Raw genomic sequence first — 19040 nt, forward strand, 5'->3', positions numbered from 1 at the left:
AGGATTGAAGGATATGAATGAAGCTTATTTCTAAAATTGGTGTGGGCTGGAGTAATGAATTAGAAACAATTTCTGCTAATGATGAGTGGTAAAAGGCAAGAATTTAGGTTATTTACCATGATCCTTAATCTTTAATCTGTTTAAATCTTACTTCAATAATTAATAAATTATTTAAAGTTGCATTAAATAATTTTATTTGTTTTGTGTAAAAAATAAGATGAGCAAAAAAGTTTGGGTAAGTTGGTATCAAACCATCTTTATGTTTGAAGTTTGATAGAATGTTCTCAAACATTGTTGCTACTAGAGAGTATATGTGACACCATCATCTTAAGTCTTGTATGATGATAATGTTGGTGTTGATGGCAATCAAAATGCTAATGTTGATTGGCCTAATTTGAAAGAAATAAGCGATGATTTAGAAAATGATGGAATTCCAAATTTTACCGAAGATGTCTGTAACATAGTTAGAGGGGTTAATATGTCCAACAATAGCAACACATATAGCAGTGGCAAGAGAAAAGAAAGAGAATGTTTTGAGGTTCAAGCTGAGAAAAAAAAAAAGAAATTCTAGAATTGGGTTATAACTACTGTCATGCTAGGATCAATTAGTTAACAACATGTTAAACAATAGTGATTCAATATTTATTAGCAAAGATAGGAAATGATGTTGTATTCATAAAGTTATGAGTGAGCTTCACTTGATTGAATGAGTAAATATCGGAGATGATATTCATGGGTTTACTACTGAGTTTTTGGGTTTGAGAAGGAATAGAGAAATTTGGTCAGCTATGGAAAATCTTGAAAACAAGATGAAATGGTTGTAGAGAATGTATGTGCGACTTAAAGCACCTGAGACCGAGAGGTATATATTGATCCCAAATGCATGATTTCATTTATTCTTTAAGTAATATTGTTGAGTATGTTATTTAACATGTTTTTAAATTTCTTTTCATTTAAATAAATTTATAGATTAATATTATGGTAGTTTTCTTAAGATTATTTGGCTAAGGAATGATTCTTTTATATTGATTCAGGACTGTAAATTAATTTGACAATTGAATCTGTCAATTATTGGTGGCTGCAATCAATTAGGTTATAAAGCATTATTATTTATTATGTTACTGTTATGGAAGGTAGATTAATTAGTTTAAAACTTCATGTGTTTGACAATTATTGAGTATGATGAGTTGTTATGTTGGTAAGTAATTCTAGGAAAGTTCCATTTTAATTTTTATGAGATTGGTTGATAATGTGGGCTATGCTTTAGTATTTGATAAAAAAAAAATGGCTTATGAATTCTGTTGCTCGGGAAATCCAATTATAAGGAATTTGGATAATGTATGTTTGCACAACATTATTTAAATATTGTCCTTCCAATTACAAAATTGATTCCAAGCAAAATGTAAATTATATGTGAGGTTAATGAACTGTAAAGAAAAGGAAAAATCATACAAGATTTGATGTGTAAATAAATTGTCAATTGTGTTACACGGGATGTACAAATCAAAAGCTGGGATCTCAAATTCAACAAGTAATCAGTGGCAAAAATTAAAGGGATAGGAAAACTTTCCACAAGCTGATAAAAGACATTGCATTATTTTTAGTTGGGATAAAAAAAGGTTAGGTGTGATACTGGATTGTAGGCAAATTACACATGAAAAAATAACAAAAACATGACATGACATAACAGAGAAATCAAAATTTTTACAAATGGTACAGACAAACAAAGTTATGAATTACTAAATTATTGAAAAATAAAATTTGTACAAAAGATAACAACATATGCAAAGAATTATTGTTGTATTGAAATTTTCCATAGAATAGCAATAGTATAAAAGTTATGTCAAGCACAATGTCCACATACACTTGTAATTCATCAATTACATATGTTTCTATATTCTATATAAGACAATGCTTCTCTTCTCTAAGTTCATAAATTATTGATGCCAAAAAACATATTTTCTACAAGAATTATTTACACCTCATAAGCATAATAAAAAAAACACAAGTAATCAATCATTTCTATGTTATTATTCATCTATTTTTTTTTTATGTTTGGTTTTTGTTGTTGTGTTTTATTCAAAAAACTAGTATTTAATATTATTTATTTGTTTGTTTATTTAGCATTGTAGATATGGAAAATGCATGATTTAATGTAATATTTAGTGAAGATCTTGATAACGATTATGAAAGCATAATGAATCATTGTTAATCACATTAATTATTATGGAGGTGATGACAATGATGGCTCAAAAGGGGATGGTAATGATGGGGAAAATAATGATGACAACGACAATGATGGTGAATCATTTTGGAGACGAGAATTTGATAGGAAAAAGTTAGTTGTGTGCATAGCTAGGGTAATAAACATGTATTATATTAATTATATGCATCAAAAACCGTGTATGGTTTCATACAACACAAGCATGCGTTGGTTAAATGAAGTTTTAAGAGGACGTTGTAAACGATGTGTCGACATGTTTAGAATGGATACATCAACTTTGTTGAGCCTGTGCGGTGATTTAGAAACAAAGTATAGGTTAAAACCTTCGAAAAGGATAACTGTTATTAAAAAAATAGTTATATTCCTATATACAATAGCACTAGGAGCATCAAATAGGGGGGGTTTAAAAGATGTTTAAATATTCAGGTGAAATTGTTAGTACATGCATTAAATAAGTCCTAACAATAATATATTTGTTCGTGGTAGATGTTATAAAACCACAAGACCCTAATTTAACAAACACTCCACAAGAAATTATAATGAATCTAAGATATGTGCCTCATTTAAAAGTAAGACAAATATTTGTTAATGTTGTCAATGTGAAACTAAATTGTTTTTTACATGTTAGTAAGTGATGACATTATAATTGTTATTGGTTTTCATGTAGAATTGTATCAGTACAATTGATGGCACACATGTGTGAGCTTGCATATCAACCGAAAATAAATTCTATGTATTAGAAGAAAAGGTATACAGGCTTAAAACATAATGGTTGCTTATAGTTTTGACATGCAATTCATGTTTGTGTAGGTGGGATAGGAAGACAGTGTCCATGATACATGTATTTTTCTTGAAGCTATTGATAATAGAAATATAAAATTTCCTAAACCACCAGAAGGTAGTTATATGATAGAAATTGAATGATAATATAAGTATAATAATTTGCTTTTTTTATTTACTAATATTATGAAAAATTTAAATTGTTGTTTGTAATTACAAATAAATATTATTCGGTTGATGTTGAATATCCCAATAAGTATGAGTATTTAGTCCATATAAAAGTGAGAGATATCACTTATAAAATTTTATGCATCATGGACAATCAAGATATCGGTAAGAAGTATTTAATCATGCACACTCATCGTTACGTAATGTGATAAAATGTTTTTTGGAAGTATAGAAACAAAGTTGGAGAATTTTACAAAACATGTGTGTGTATCCATACAAAATGTAAGTTGAAATTGTAGTGACATTAATGGCACTACATAATTATATTAGAAGGAGATCGTATTATGACGTAGCATTTGCAGAATTTGATTGCAATCTTAATTTTATTCCTGATGATATTTTACCTAATGTTGTTGCATGCTCAGGAAGCCGTGGAAACCATAGGTCTTGCCGGATGGATTTTTATATGTGATGGAATTGCAGATAATTTAATGGAATAATAAAAAATACTTTTCATAAAGTATTGTTTATTTTATGATGTAATGGTAGTTAAATATACAATATTTAAGCTAAAAATTATCAATATTAATATATGCCCTTTTTAGTCATTTCATTACCGAACCTTAGTTTAAAAAGTATTTTTAACCAAACACATTAAAGCTATTTTTTGTTCAACCTCAATACAAACTACAGTTTTAACAAGACACATATTTTATCAAACCGACATCAACTAAAAATATGTTTTATAAAATACTTTTTTTTTAACCACAACCATAAAAGCTACCACAATACCAAACACACGTCTAACCACCAATAAGCCATTTAAAACAAAAGTTGAAGTGAGTCAGGTCCAAGTATGGATGGGTGAGGCTAGGCCATTTCAATTTCTTATTAAAGACAATGTTAGAGCTTGACCCATTAGCGTTTGCCAATAGTAACAAAAACAAACAGAAAAAAAATAGAAAAAGAAAAGTTTGCTCATACTCAAATCGTGTGAATTACTGAATATCCCCTGCGCACTCACCCTGGCATTCCTGATTAGTGGTTTAAATGGCAAAAAAGAAAAACAATATTAAATTTTCTCTAGCATCAATTATAAATTCGTCCATGTACTTTTATCAAAACAAATTAGTTAATATAGGATATTTGACTTGTGCTTCGTCACGAGTCGAATATTTTTTTTTCCAAAAAAAAATTAATATACAAGCTTTTAAAATGTATTTTTTAAATAATTACAACTCACAAAGCCTATGCATGTATTTAATTAAATACTTCAAGAATAATCTATGTCAATAAATGCAAAAAACAAAGTATTAACGCTTATATTCAACTAGTCTTGTTGTAGGCAACTAATTTTTTTTCTAACACAAAAGAATTAATGTTTAAGTATTATTAACGTGTTTTTTGACATTGAGTAAAAAATATAATTATGAATAAGAAAAATTCAATATTTTATATATAATAAACTATAATAAAGATCATATGTGTTAATAAAAAACATATAAAATCTCATGCTAATTTTTAACATAGCATAAGAATGAAACAATATTGTAATTGTTACAGTGAAACATTATTTTTTTTAATTTTTGTATAAGAATTTTTCAATAAAAAAATGTTAAGAAAATAAATTGAAAACAATTTACAAAAGAATAAATATAAGAACAAAAATAATGGTATAATAGACCAAGTGTAGAGTGATAAATATTCAAAATGTAAAAAATAAAAAAATATAATTTTTCCAAAAAAAGTGTAATGCAAAAAAGGAAAAACTAATAAAATATTACAATAAATTGTGTAAAAAAAAATGGTGACAAATAAGGCAAGTGTGGAATGATAAAAATGCCAAGCATAAGAAAAACAATATTAGAAAAACTTGTTTTCTAAAAAACCCAAAAATTAAAATTTTACCACTGCTACAACATCATCACAATAAAAAAAGTTGACAAAATTTACAATTATATCATTTCTACATGAAAAAACCATTTCCTTTTAGTATATGTATATGTATTATAAAAATAATAATTAAATTGTCCAGTAAAGTAATTTATCTAAAAACCCTCTTATTTCCTATCTTTTTTCCCCTTTTCTATTTCTAAAATTAAAAAAGAAACCAAAAATAAATATGAATTGGAGTAAAAAACTTCAGCTACAAATAAATTTAAAAACATAATATTACAAAAAGCTCTAAATGTGGTGGGAAAAACATTCAAGGTAAACACAATGCGCATGCTCTTGCATTTCATAATGGACTCATCGTGGTACTTTTTTTTTTTTTTTTTCATTTTGTTCATCAAACTATTTTTTTATCAACTACATTCTTTTGGGGCTAAATTAAAGTCCATTTTTTTCAAATTTGTTGGGCAAGGGTGAGATTGAAAGAAAGGGGTCAAAGTGAAAAAGGTAGAAAAAATATGTGACGGTTCTAGAATTGGATCAAAAAAATCATTTTGGTCCGACTACTTTTTAAATTTCAAACTTTTGGTTCCTCAGTATTTTTAAAATTTAATTTTGGTCCAAAACTTAATCATTCATTTTTTTTCTTAGTTCCTCGTCTGATAAAAAAAATAGAGAAAGTGGCTAGATTTTGGTAATAGAGGAGAAAAACTTGATTACCACCAATTACAACCACAAAAAAAGTTGATTTTAGTGTCTACAGATTCAATTCTATAAAAAGGAGTTTAGCTTAAGTGTTTTTGCCTTTCACCTTGTATGAGATGATAAATTTAAGCTTAAAAAGTCTTTTGGTTCATTGGTTTTGGATTTTAGGGCGGGTTTTTTTTCTTGTACAAGGTAATTGAAGTTTATCAAGGTGTCTATGGTATTTTCTAGGTATTTTAGGTTAAAACAAATGGGTTTAAAATCAATTTTTTAGACAAAAATACCTAAGGCTTGAGTTTTTGGTGACCCTATAATTTTTTAAAACTAGGTCAGCAAATGATACGTTAGTTGCGCTATTTCCCCCCTTTTGAATTAAAGGGTGGATGGCGTGTTGTCTGCCATTTAATATAAACAAATTGTTAATGAGGGAAAACAATTGCAAAAAGAGAGAGAAGAGAGAGACATAGCACGCGGGCCATGCCTTTTTTAATGGATTTGGCGGTGAAGTCAGACTTTTTTATTGGTGTGGCACCTAGGTAGGCCTACACGCTTGGTTTTTTTGAAAAAAAATGTTGTTTGATATTAAAAAAAGTCTTATACACTTGGTTGAGATATAATTAAATAAAAGATAATTTTAAAAATAAAGAATTGTTAGATTAAATGGGATACATGGTTTGTAGCTCGGGTTTAATATGTTAGCTCAAGTAAATTTGAGTTGTTTTTTTTGTCCTTTTTAAAATTAAATAATTTTATTTTCAATTTCATCTTTTAACATAAAGTTGATTGAAAATTGAACATCCTAATTTATTCTAATTTATTTTTTATAAAGTTATCATAGTTTCAAGACTTGAATTGTAGATTTAGTTGATCAACTCATATTTATGTAAATCGATCCAATATGCTAACATTTCTATTTAAAAAAAAAAATAATACCATCCAATATATGTATTTTGAATTCTTGGTAAGTTTATTTCTCTTAGAAAACACATTGATAATGCCTTTATATATATATATATTTTTTTTTTTTTTTTTGCTTTTGAAAAAAGGTCAATCCAACTCGTTTTCTTCTGTGTTTATTATTATTATTATTATTATTATTATTGTATGATTCAACGAAAATTTGATTCTAAGAAGCAAAGTTATTAAACATAACTAGGTTCATTGCCCATATTGAGAGATCGTATATCCGGATACATATTTATCTCTCAAATTTTCAATTTTGTTTTTAGTTATCATAATGAATTTTCTTTTGCATTTCTTATTATAAATGATTCTCAATTTATTAATTAAATTAATGTGTAGGGTTTTTTTATTTGTGTTTAGAATATTTTTTTTTAGCATAAAAAACATATAGTAAACACTTGCATATTTGTTTTTGCATTGATTTTTTTTTTTTAATCACGGTTAAGCACGGGCCATATAATTAGTGAATTAACTATATAGTGTTCTAAACTATAAGGCTAATTAACTAGTTTTTCCAAACTATAGGGACTAAGTTATAACTTAATATTTTTTAAATGTTATAGCCAAACACTCTCCGCCCAATAATAAATGTGCATTTAATATCACGAGGCAAATTGCTTTTTGCTTAAACACTTGGTTGAGGTATAATTATTCTAAAAAGTCTTATACACTTGGTTGAGAAATAATTAAATGAAAGATAATTTTAAAAATAAAGAATGGTTAGATCAAGTGGGATGCATGGTTCATAGCTCGGGTTTAATATGTTAACTCAAGTGAATTTGAGTTGTTTTTTTTGTCCTTTTTAAAATTAAATAATTTTATTTTTAATTTTATCTTTCAACATGAAGTTGATTGAGAATTAAATATCCTAATTTATTTTAATTTACTTTTTATAAAGTTATCATAGTTTCAAGACTTGAATTGTAGATTTAGTTGATTAACTCAGGTTTATGTAAATCGATCCAATATGCTAACGTTTCTATTTTTTTTAAAAAAAAAAAACCATCCAATATATGTCACATTTTGAATTTTTGGTAAGTTTATTTCTCTTAGAAAACACATTGACGATGCCTTTATATATTTTTTTTTGCATTTGAAAAAAGGTCAATCCAACTCGTTTTCTTCTGTGTTTATTATTATTATTATTATTGTATGATTCAACAAAAATTTGATTCTAAGAAGCAAAGTTATTAAACATAACTAGGTTCATTATCCATATTGAGAGATCGTATATCCGGATACATATTTATCTCTCAAATTTTCAATTTTGTTTTTAGTTATCATAATAAATTTTATTTTGCATTTCTTATTATAAATGATTCTCAATTTATTAATTAAATTAATGTGTAGGGTTTTTTTATTTGTGTTTAGAATTTTTCTTAGCATAAAAAACACATAGTAAACACTTGCATATTTGTTTTTGCATTGAAATTTGTTTTTAATCACGGTTAAGCACGGGCCATATAATTAGTGAATTAACTATATAGTGTTCTAAACTATAAGGCTAATTAACTAGTTTTTCCAAACTATAGGGACTAAGTTATAACTTAATATTTTTTAAATGTTATAGCCAAACACTCTATGCCCAATAATAAATGTTCGTTTAATATCATGGTGCAAATTGCTATGTGCTTAAACATTTTTTTAAATGAATTTTTTTTTATTTTTTTTTTATTTTTAAAATTAACATATTAAAATTATTTGAAAACACTAAAAATACACCAATTTGATACCTTTAATACTATATGTATTTTTTAAAATGCATCTAAACATAATTCTAAACATAAAAACAAATCTTTTTTAGATTTCATTTAAGATTTGACATTACGGTCTAATCACACTTTTAAAAATATTTGAATTTTTTTTAGCTTGAAATGATTTTTTATAATATTTTTAAATTATCTAAATATATTAAAATTAAAAATAAATTTTAAAAAATAAAAATATTATTTTATCATGTTTCAGAATATCAAATATATGAAAGACAATTTTTATTAGACTCGCAGATTGGAATTAAGAAGCCGACAACAACAACAATAATAAAAATTCATCGAACAAAAACAAAATACTAAAAAAACAACGCAAAAACAGAACATTAACGAGGAGACATTTTTATACTTGCATAATTGATTTAGTTTTTGTATTTTTTCATCTTAAGATCGAGAGAAACTGTAAAACCTTGGATCTTGGTCCTTGATCGATTCCATAGCCTACATTGTACGGATCGGATCAGGATTTCAAATCGTTTTATTTTTTTATTTTTTTGTGAATTCAAAATTCGTAACCCAAATTTTTCAGTTACCAATTGCAATCTTAGGCATTTGTGTGAAGAGATTCAATTGAATTTGGTACTATTTGTATTCTCTACGAGATGCATTTGTAAATTTAATAGGATTTGATTAGTTTTCGAGCTCATTTTGAGCTTGATTGTTTGAATTTTTTTTTTTTTATTATTTATATGTGCATTGAGGATTATTGAATTATAGGCAGAGATGGATCCTTTATCGTCGATCAGTGAAGAGCTAGCAGAGATCAATGGACAGATCGCCGATATTTTTCGAGCTTTATCGTAATTCTTCCTTTCTTTACAGTGTCTTTCTTTCTAATGTAATTAAATCAAATTAATGAACGCTGAAATATAAGCTTTGCATGTTCATTAATTGAATTGTATGGCATCTGAAGCTGGAGAGAGATTTGTTGGATTTTTTTTAAGAGTCAATGTTCTTGGTTTAGTTGGTTAATTGATATGGGTTTTATAGAAAATTGACTAGACATTTGCAGTTATTGGTGGGTTAGTATGAATTGTTAGTTAAATGCAACGTGTCTGTGTTATTGTTGCAGAAATGGGTTCCAGAAATTGGAGAAGATTAAGGATGTCAATAGACAGAGTAGGCAGCTGGAAGAACTTACGGGGAAGCTGCGGGAGTGTAAGAGGTATTTGCAAATTGCACCTTCTCTTTAACTTTCCTTATATATGCATGTTATTAGTTTGTATTTAACAGTTCACCATTGGCTGAATACAATTCCCAATTCGATATTGAATGAAAATGCAATGTTGGGTCGATTGTTAATTATGCTGATTTTTGTTAGGGATGATCTAGAACCAGGATGCATCAAATGATGGAACTCACCTTAGCGCAAAACATTTACTTTATGAATGACCAATCATGAAATGTATATTTTCCTTTCATTGTTTAAGCAGTTATTTAACAAAACTTACCTTAGCACACAACATTCATCCTCTGTTTCTTGGAAAAAGAACATCATGTTTTATACAGTGCTGTTATGATGTCGGTTGTACTATTTGTTTTCCTAGATTCTGTGAGAATTAGATGGTATAATTTAAGGGGTCTGGGAGTCTTTGACCAACTACAGAATTTTATTTACTGGTGTTTCTTTTATCAGGTTTCCTATCCATGTATTTTCAACTTATTTCTTATTCTGAAACTCAAATTCTTCTATAGTCAACTCCATTTCTGTTATCACAGTTCCACATTATAGGATGAATATATTAAGAATGTAGATACAGCAATGATTGTAAACCCTAAGAACCGAGTTGCTAAGATTTGATACAATTGAGGATCTAAAAGTCTATAGAGGAGTGACAATCTGGACATCCCATACAATACTGTTCGGTTAATAGGACAAATATTGCTGACACTTTAATTTTACTTTTTCTCTGTCAGTTCTCTTTCATACTTACTCAATTAGAATTAGAATCAGAATATTGTCCTCTTGTTTTTCAGGCTTATCAAAGAGTTTGACAGAGAAATGAAGGATATGGAGAGTAGAAATGATCCAGACACCAACAAAATGCTGAATGAGAAAAAGCAGTCAATGGTGGGCTTTTGATTTATCAAGAGTCTAATATTTTTGTGTCTCTTTGCATGTCTAATGTTTTCTGAATGTTGTTGTCTTTACCATGCAGATCAAAGAGTTGAATTCATATGTTGCTCTTAAAAAACAGTAAGTTTGTCATCAGTTTATAAGTTTCCATCTATGTTTAGTATGGCACCAAGAGATATATATTATCATGAACAAACTATGACATATTGTTCTTACAATTAAAACATGTAAAGACAATCTGATGTCTTCTTTTCTCTACTGGGTGAAGTTGGGAATGATATAATTGTTTATTCCAGTTATAGGATTATGAATATTTTTTTTCCAAACTAAACACTAACTCAATTTCACTTTCTGAAGTTCATATTTTCATTTTCAGTCATCAGAGAAATCTTTGAAAAAATTTAGCCAGTTTTTTTTAGAAAAACTTTATGAGGAATTTATCTGTTTGGTTAATATTTCTTTCAAACTTGACACCCCTTCCAGCCCAAAAGAAGAAAAAGAAAAAAGCAAAAAGTTGAAATTTGTTGATGCTTGTGGTAAATTAGCAACATCATTTGTCCTGATATACAATGCCTTTTCTTTGTTGGTAGTGTGCATTTGTACCTTTTCCTTCCACATTTCTTTTTACAATCTTCAAATCTGATTGTTAGTTGATTTTGAAAAGTTGAGTTTTGGTCCACGAGTCTTCACCAAGGTATGTCAATGGATCTTTTTTCTGGTCATTGTACTAGAAATAGACATTCCTCGATGAGATTTTGTTCCAAGTTGTTTAACTTTCTCTCAACTAGCAAATTATATTTGGATGGTCAACGATTTTGGCTTCAAATTGATCTAAACTAACCACTGTTTCAGTTACCTTTGGAATGACTGAAGAATATATGTTCTCAAATTCTTGGTGAATTCACTTATTTATCCTTAAAATGGAAGATCATGGGATTTTGTCTCAGAATTTTGAAGGATAGAACCCATACATGATTGTTTGCATTTTTCTGAATAAAATATGTTGGTGATTTGTCCTGTTAATGATTTTGTTCTCTATACAAGAATACTTCTGTTGCCTAAAAATATCTGATTTCTTTTATCATGTGTGGTTAATTATTTTACATGTTACCTATAATAATTAGCAACTGTTTAATAATCTTTTGCCGTGCTTCTAATCCTTTGTTTGCTCTGTTTCTACATTGTTGTGATGGTGATACAGATATGCGACCAATCTTGAAAACAACAAGAGAGTTGATCTCTTTGATGGGCCCAATGAAGAGTTACATGATGACAATGTGCTGCTAGCTTCGTGTAAGTCATGACCTTTTCTGCTGTACATGAATCTTTTCTTTGATATACAAGGGTTGTAAATGCTAAAATCTTAAGTTTTGAATCTTGGTGCAAGTAATCGTGTTAACTAACATTATTTTCTATGCTAATATTAGCATGAAGCTTTGGCAATAAATATGCAAGTACTTGCTCACTCACCTATTCACCCACTCAATATTATGTATAGAAACACCACCGCATATTTTTGGTCAACTTGTTCTAGGGAAGTAAGTTAAAAACATGAAAGTGATCTTGTTCCTTTACTAGAACTTCGATTTGCCTCCAAATTGTTACTGCTTCATCCAGCAATCCTGATTCCTTTTACTTTGAGTTAGATGTTGTGGTTCTGATATCTTTCTACTTCAATGAGTAGAGTTTCTTGGGGAATATGAAGGGATAGCTGAACTTAGAAAGGGGAAATGGACCAAGGAGAGCATCCATGGAAGGATGAGTGTCTGATGCACTCTTTTCTCCCTCCTTTTGTTTCTTCTCTGTCGAAGATATCCAAATGTCAAAACTAAGGGTGTCATGTATGGCAGGCTAGCAGGCCGTTCACAAAGGGTCAGTTCATGTTCAGTATTTGAAGGTGGAATGCATTCACTGCAATGCCTGATATAAGTGGCGATTACGTGTTGTCATTTTGTATTTTTGGGGCCTCTTGGACCTTGGGCTGCACAAATTGGGGGGGGGGGGGAGTGTGGTGTTAGCCCTCCTCTGTTACATAATAATCAAATAAACCGTTGTCATTAGGACTCGATCTTGCTTCACCAAAGGAAGCTACTGAGTACACAACCACTAGGCTATGCCAGCTTGTGTTACATGTTGTCATTTGAGGAGATGAATATTAACTCTAGCTTTTTCACCTTGTCTTTAATTTCTGAGAGTAGGATTGGATCCATCTTTGTTGGTACCATGATAATGATTGTGCTTCCCACCCTAACCTTTTGCAGTACATCCATCCACCCTTGATTGCAATGGAAATGCATTATTGATCATTCATTTGGTTATAGCCTTTTGTGGATATGATGTTGAACTGGATTGGATATGCCAGAGATTCATATGTTTTACAGCATGTCATCCTAAGGTTGTTCACTCCAAGCTTGAGATTTTCTATCAATTGATGCCTTGCCCAGAATAGCTATCAATAAATCATTGGATCCTTTTTAAAAAGGTTCTTAGAAAATCTATTTTACCTGAAGAATGTGTAACATGAAAATGGTGACTGCTTTTAGATGGAAGAATTCCAGGTAAAATGTAATAGATGATTCAGCAGAAGGGTGTGAATGAGTTTGGTGCTCTCCTTGGAGATGTGCAAACTTATTGAATTTGACAGTTATGAATTGCAGCTTTCTGGTTTGCTTTAGGATTCGGCATGTAGTTGTTTGCAATTGAGGGATGGAGGGTAAAGAAAAGAAACTTCTAATGACATGGCAAAAACATGGGCATGGAAGTCACCATCTTGCTGGCAAAGGGAGCTATCTATAATAGTCCTTACTAACTTGTTTCACAAATAAGGATTTTTTTTCTCTTTTATGTTCCAATATACCAATTCATTCCCTTTCTTAATCTTGTCCTGCATTTGATACAGTTAAGGTGGTAGGTTTAACTGAACAGAATAGCAGGCATTATAATTGTTTTTTTGTGGAATTGTTTGTAAAAAAATGCTATATATTTTTACAGCTATGACAAACCAACAGCTAGTGGATCATGGAAATCAGATGATGGATGAGACTGATCAGGCAATTGAGAGGGGAAAAAAGGTTAGTTTGTGTTTTGTGACATGTTTTTTTTCTTCATGCAATTTATGCACTCTTCAATTCTAGCCTTTCTGGGTGAGGTTGACTAATGCTTTAGGCGCCTTGGTTGTTTAATGGAAAGCACTTTCCTTAATTTCTCACGTTTTGCTACACGGTGGAAAACTGTCAACAAAATTCACTTTCTAGGTCAAAGGAAAACTTAAGCTTTAGATGGAGAAAATTATTTTATGGTTTAAAAGATTGAAAATACTTTCCATGAAGGACCTAAAAACTAAAGTGGTACAATACTTCATTATATATATATATATATATATATATATATAAAATAATTTAAATTGTAATATTATTAGAAAATAATAAATTACTAATATGTTTATGTAGGACATAATATATTAGGAAAGTGTTTTCCATGAAATAAATTACTGATTTTCCAACTCATTTTCAATAGCATAGTCAAACGCTAAAAAGTGTTTTCCAGTTCATTTTTCATGACATTGTCAAATATTGAAAAATAATTCGCTTTTTAGAAATTTGTTTTCCAAAACAAAACTACTTTTTAGCAAACAAACGAAGTCTAAAAGTTAAAAAATTTCTCCAAGATACCTCACCTCTTTTCATTTCCTGTTTGTCAGATTTAGATGGCTTGCCATATAATTTTTCATCCACTGGAAAGTTATGCACAATTCTCTCAAAGTACTGTCTTTCGTGCATTTTACTTTCAAGGTTTAGCATTGCATCTGGCCCCAAAGCTTGGATGGCAGTCCTACCTTTTAATGAGGATTGAAAGGAACAAGAAAAAGCCTCATCCCCAAAGAGACGTTCTCTCGTCTTCCAATTGTAATAAGGGAACCTCTAGAAGAGAAAATTCAGGGAGAACTGATTGATAGACGTGGAGGAAATTTCTTCAACTTGCAGCATGTGTTCTCAGTACAGTAGCTTGATTCCCATGAACTGGTTGTTATCTGAGGCAGTGCAGCCTGCATCACTTCCTGATCGTGTATTCTTGGGCATAGCCTTTGAAATAAGAATGGTTAAAGCAGTAGGCGGGAAGCAAAAAGGGCTAACTAACAATCTATAACTTGGTGGTAAATATTTAGGCCTTCCACATATGAACAGTTGAGATAAAGTGATTCAATTACTGGAATCAAAAGGAAAAAAACAGAAATCTTTGTTCCTCTAAACCTTGAACTTGATTTAGAAGGGCAGGTGGTAAAAGTTTTACCCTATTAAACAATGATGGTGTTTCATATAGGTCTTCTAGATGCGGACATCTAACATGGAGCTAAAGTGATTCAGTTACTCAAAATCCAAAGGAGAAAAAAAAGCTTATTAGCTTAAAAGCTCAAACTTGATGCGGAAGTGCTTGCTTTCCTGAAACCTATTGTATTCTTACTTTTAAACTCATTGTTTGTATGATTGCAGAGAAGAAATGCTACTGAAAATGCTTGCTAATCTTATACCTGTTTTAAATCATGTTTACATATTTCAAATTACCACAACACCCAACCCATCGCCTACCTATCAGAATCTAAAGTATGTCCAACCCCCTGCTGGCCAAAGGGACCTCAGCACCTCTGACCTAGACCTCTTTTAACTTATAAGCTCCAAACTTGCTATTGTTCCCAAATAAGGTAGAGTCTAGTCACTCACCTCTCTGGCTCTGTTATGGATTGCTTGCCTTATGATGAAGTTGGCTAAAGATTCTTTGCAGCTTTTATATTTCCTGTACTATGAGGACCAACATGTATAGAGATATGAGAAGCCAGTGTATCATTTAATAGTTTTGCTAGTATAATAGTGGAACTTTCAGGAGCTTTTCTCTAACCTTTTGATAAGATGAAAGCTCAATACCTAATTTCTCGCTGGATTTTGTCCTTGAAAAATGCCAAAAGCTATTGATTACCACTCCCCATAAGCCCTGTGGAACTTAAAAGGAAATCGTAGAATGGTATCTCTTCTTTCTGAGTTTGACATTTGACTTCTTTGTTTTTTCTATTTTATGCTAGGTTGTTCAAGAAACCATCAATGTTGGAACAGAAACTGCAGCAGCTCTTAAGGCTCAGGTATATACTTTGACAGCATCCGAAAAGTTAACATAATTTTACTTTGTAATATCCTGGAGTTGGTAGTTGCTTTTCCTTTCAATAGAAAAGGCAAAAAAAGGTAAAATATTTGATATTGCAATGGCCTGTAAACTAAGACCATTTTTCTGTGCAGACTGAACAAATGAGTAGGATTGTTAATGAGCTCGACTCTATCCATTTCTCAATCAAGAAAGCTTCGCAAATGGTGAAGGAAATTGGTAGGCAGGTCAATTTCTAAAATATCCACTTCCTTTTCTTTCATATTCCAGGCCTAGTTATAACTTCTTTTTACTCACTGCAAGTTTTTCCACCAGGTTGCAACTGACAAGTGCATTATGGCATTACTCTTCCTTATTGTTGTTGGAGTCATAGCAATCATTATTGTGAAGGTATTCCACTTACTTGATTTATTTTAAATTGAACTGTATTTTTTAACCAATGGAAGTTTGCTTTTGTTGTCTGTTCTTAAATTATGTTAATCTCTGATTTTTTCCCTAATCTAGACATAGAATCATGGACACGCTCTTAACTGTTTGTTATTGGTGTCGGAGGTGTCTTAGCCTATTACCTTTTCCGCATAACATCTTTTGCAGTTCAAATTGAGCAGCCTCCTGGTACTAAACTGAGCTTCCTTCTTAGATTTTGTATCTGTAAGAGCTGAAAAGAAATCTCAAAGAGTTGTTGTGTAGAACTAATCCACCTTTAAGATTGATGAAACCCCCCGTGGATACTAGCTCTGCTCTACAGACCCCAAAATATTGGGATCTTTACTGGGTAATGGCCTTTATATTCTAGGTATCACTTTGAGATTGCTGACAATCTCATATTTGCAATTCATGATGGACTTTTGCATTTTTTATTTAGGGTTGAAACATGTCCGTGAACAGCTGTTTGCATTTATGGAGTTCATTTGTTAAGGAATTTTAATTATTGCTTGAAGTTTAGTTATTTCACTTATTTTCATGAGATATCTCGCGGATTGTGGAAGCTGCAGAGGTTTCATTTTCAGCCGTCGCTTCAGAAAATATAAAGTACCTTGCAATTAAGACCCTGTAGTGTACATCTTTTAACCTCCATCACTGCAGTCACAACTCTACAGATATAGGAATTTATACACGATCAAGTCAAAGCTTTTTTGTCATACTCTATGAATTTGGATCCTGCAATTGGTTGAAGCAGTCTAAGTAATTGATTTTCAAATTATTCTAGTTGGGATCCGTAACTGCATTCAAGCTGTTATGGAATAATGTCTTAAATTACATTAGAGTTCAACTTGATTGAAGATTGATTTCGTGGTGAAAGTGTCCTCTATGAGAAGACCCTGCTACGGTTTGACTATTGCTTATTACACAACAAATCCTGTGTTCTCTTCAAAACACTATTTGTTAAGCTGGCTAGCTCACTTCAATAATCTGTTTGTGTCGATGTATTTTCTGTAAACATTCATTATTTATCACTGCCCTTGATTTTTCAGCTCGTGAACCCAAGCAACAAGGACATTCGGGATATTCCAGGATTAGCCCCGCCTGCACCGTCTCGCAGATTACTTTGGAATCCTAATCAAGAAACAATTTAGAAATGGGATTGTCAGGATCTAATGGAATCCAATCATTTTGGATACTGTTGGCAGCAACCAGTACTACAGAATTGACCTAGTGGAGTGTACTCAATGTGTTTTCCGGCTTAAAAACCAATCTTCTGAGAGAAATTTATTGAATTGCTTCAATTGGAAGATTTCTGCACAACTATCTTTCAACAGAGTGAAAGTAAGATTATCCGCATGCGAGAGCAACTTATTTTGTATTTGAGATTGTAATGGTTCACGGATCTGTATAATCACCCTCGTATGATTGTAGTTTCATAAATTGTTTTATTTTTTTATTTTTATTTTTTAAATGGGGTTTCATTGAAATCAGTGTGGCGCCCGTCTCTCTCGGAGTGTTTGAATTTTTAGAACCTGTTGCTTTCCTCAGCCGTCACCCATGGAGGAACGAGGGGATCCTGAATTCGATGAGACACAGCACGTTTATATTCCCTGAAAGAGTGGAGACAGTGCGAGGCATGATCACATTGAAATTTGAACTCGGGGGAGTCCCTTTCTCAGTGTTTCTCGTGCCTGCTTGTCAACGCTTGTTTTCTTTCTGGTGTAAATTGAGAAAACAAAATTCACAGCCTTCTCAAAAGGTGTTTTGATTACTTGAGTCTGGGCAATGTGGAAGGACGGTGGATTCCCTTCCTGTTGTTTTTCAAAAAGGTGTTGGACTCCCTTCATTTCACATTGTAAGTACAGGATCATATCCCACGTCATCGAAAACACACTGCCTCCTATAGCTTACGTGTATGCTTATTTTTTTTCATTTTTAATTTTATTTTTCAATGTTTTATTTACCAAAAAATAATTTTATTCTTCAATGTTTGTGTTATAGTGCAAATTTTAAAAATATCTGACAACCTCACTAGTACAAAGGGCCAAAAAGTGTAATAACATTTTCTTTCATAAAATAAAAAAGTTACATTACTCAATCAAATTAAAACTAAAACAACTGAATTATCTTATCAATTGTTGAAATCAAGCATTGGGGTTAACAAAAATATGTTGAAATCAAGCATGATTTGTAACAAATCGATCAATCTCAAAGATTCTTTTATACTCTTCAAAAACATAAAGTGAATAATAGATGTTACAATCATTGCAAATTACAAAACAAACCATACCAAAATGAAATACATAATTTCCGTACGTTATATGACAGAGATAATTTTTAAGTTTCCAGTGCTTACATAGATGCAGGACGGAATTGCCATAAAACAGACCAAACTGATACAGACAAAGGGTGCGTTTGTGATTGAGACGTTGTTGGGGTTTTTTTTTTGGCATAAAAAAAAAAACAATAAAAAACATGTTTTTTTAAAATTTTTAATTAGGTGCTTGCGTTATATATTATTTTTTAATATATTATTTTATTTGAAAATATATTAAAATAATATTTTTTATTTTTTAAAATTTATTTCTAATAGAGCACATTCAAACAATTCAAAAACATTAAAAATATATATATATATATATAATTTAAAACTAAAAAATATAAAAAATTCAAAAACCTTAAGAAATATTATTAAACCGCAATACTAAAACAAACCCTAAAAAAATTATACCTAATCGAACACATCTTACCACTCCTCAATCCTAAGCACCAATATGAAAGCTAGCTTATTCCACGGATAATGAGTGCCATATAATAAAACACGGAGGAAGAAAAACGTAGAAGCCGAACCCGGAAGACCTGAGGAGCAGTGGGTACATTACCG

At 30.6% G+C, this 19040-nt stretch overlaps 1 protein-coding gene across 1 annotated transcript; it reads left to right on the top strand.

Annotated features, from left to right (window-relative positions):
- Window positions 1–8753: 8753 nt before the first annotated feature.
- On the top strand, window positions 8754–18143 carry LOC118062870 (novel plant SNARE 11). Its single transcript, XM_035076734.2, has 10 exons — window positions 8754–9302; window positions 9575–9667; window positions 10480–10573; window positions 10662–10699; window positions 11781–11872; window positions 13571–13650; window positions 15654–15710; window positions 15865–15957; window positions 16046–16120; window positions 17206–18143. The coding sequence occupies exons 1-10, from the start codon at window positions 9226–9228 to the stop codon at window positions 17305–17307; spliced, it is 801 nt and encodes a 266-aa protein (XP_034932625.1). The 5' UTR covers window positions 8754–9225; the 3' UTR covers window positions 17308–18143.
- Window positions 18144–19040: the final 897 nt, after the last annotated feature.

This window comes from Populus alba, chromosome 3 (assembly GCF_005239225.2).
Source record: "Populus alba chromosome 3, ASM523922v2, whole genome shotgun sequence".
NCBI classification, from domain to species: domain Eukaryota; kingdom Viridiplantae; phylum Streptophyta; class Magnoliopsida; order Malpighiales; family Salicaceae; genus Populus; species Populus alba.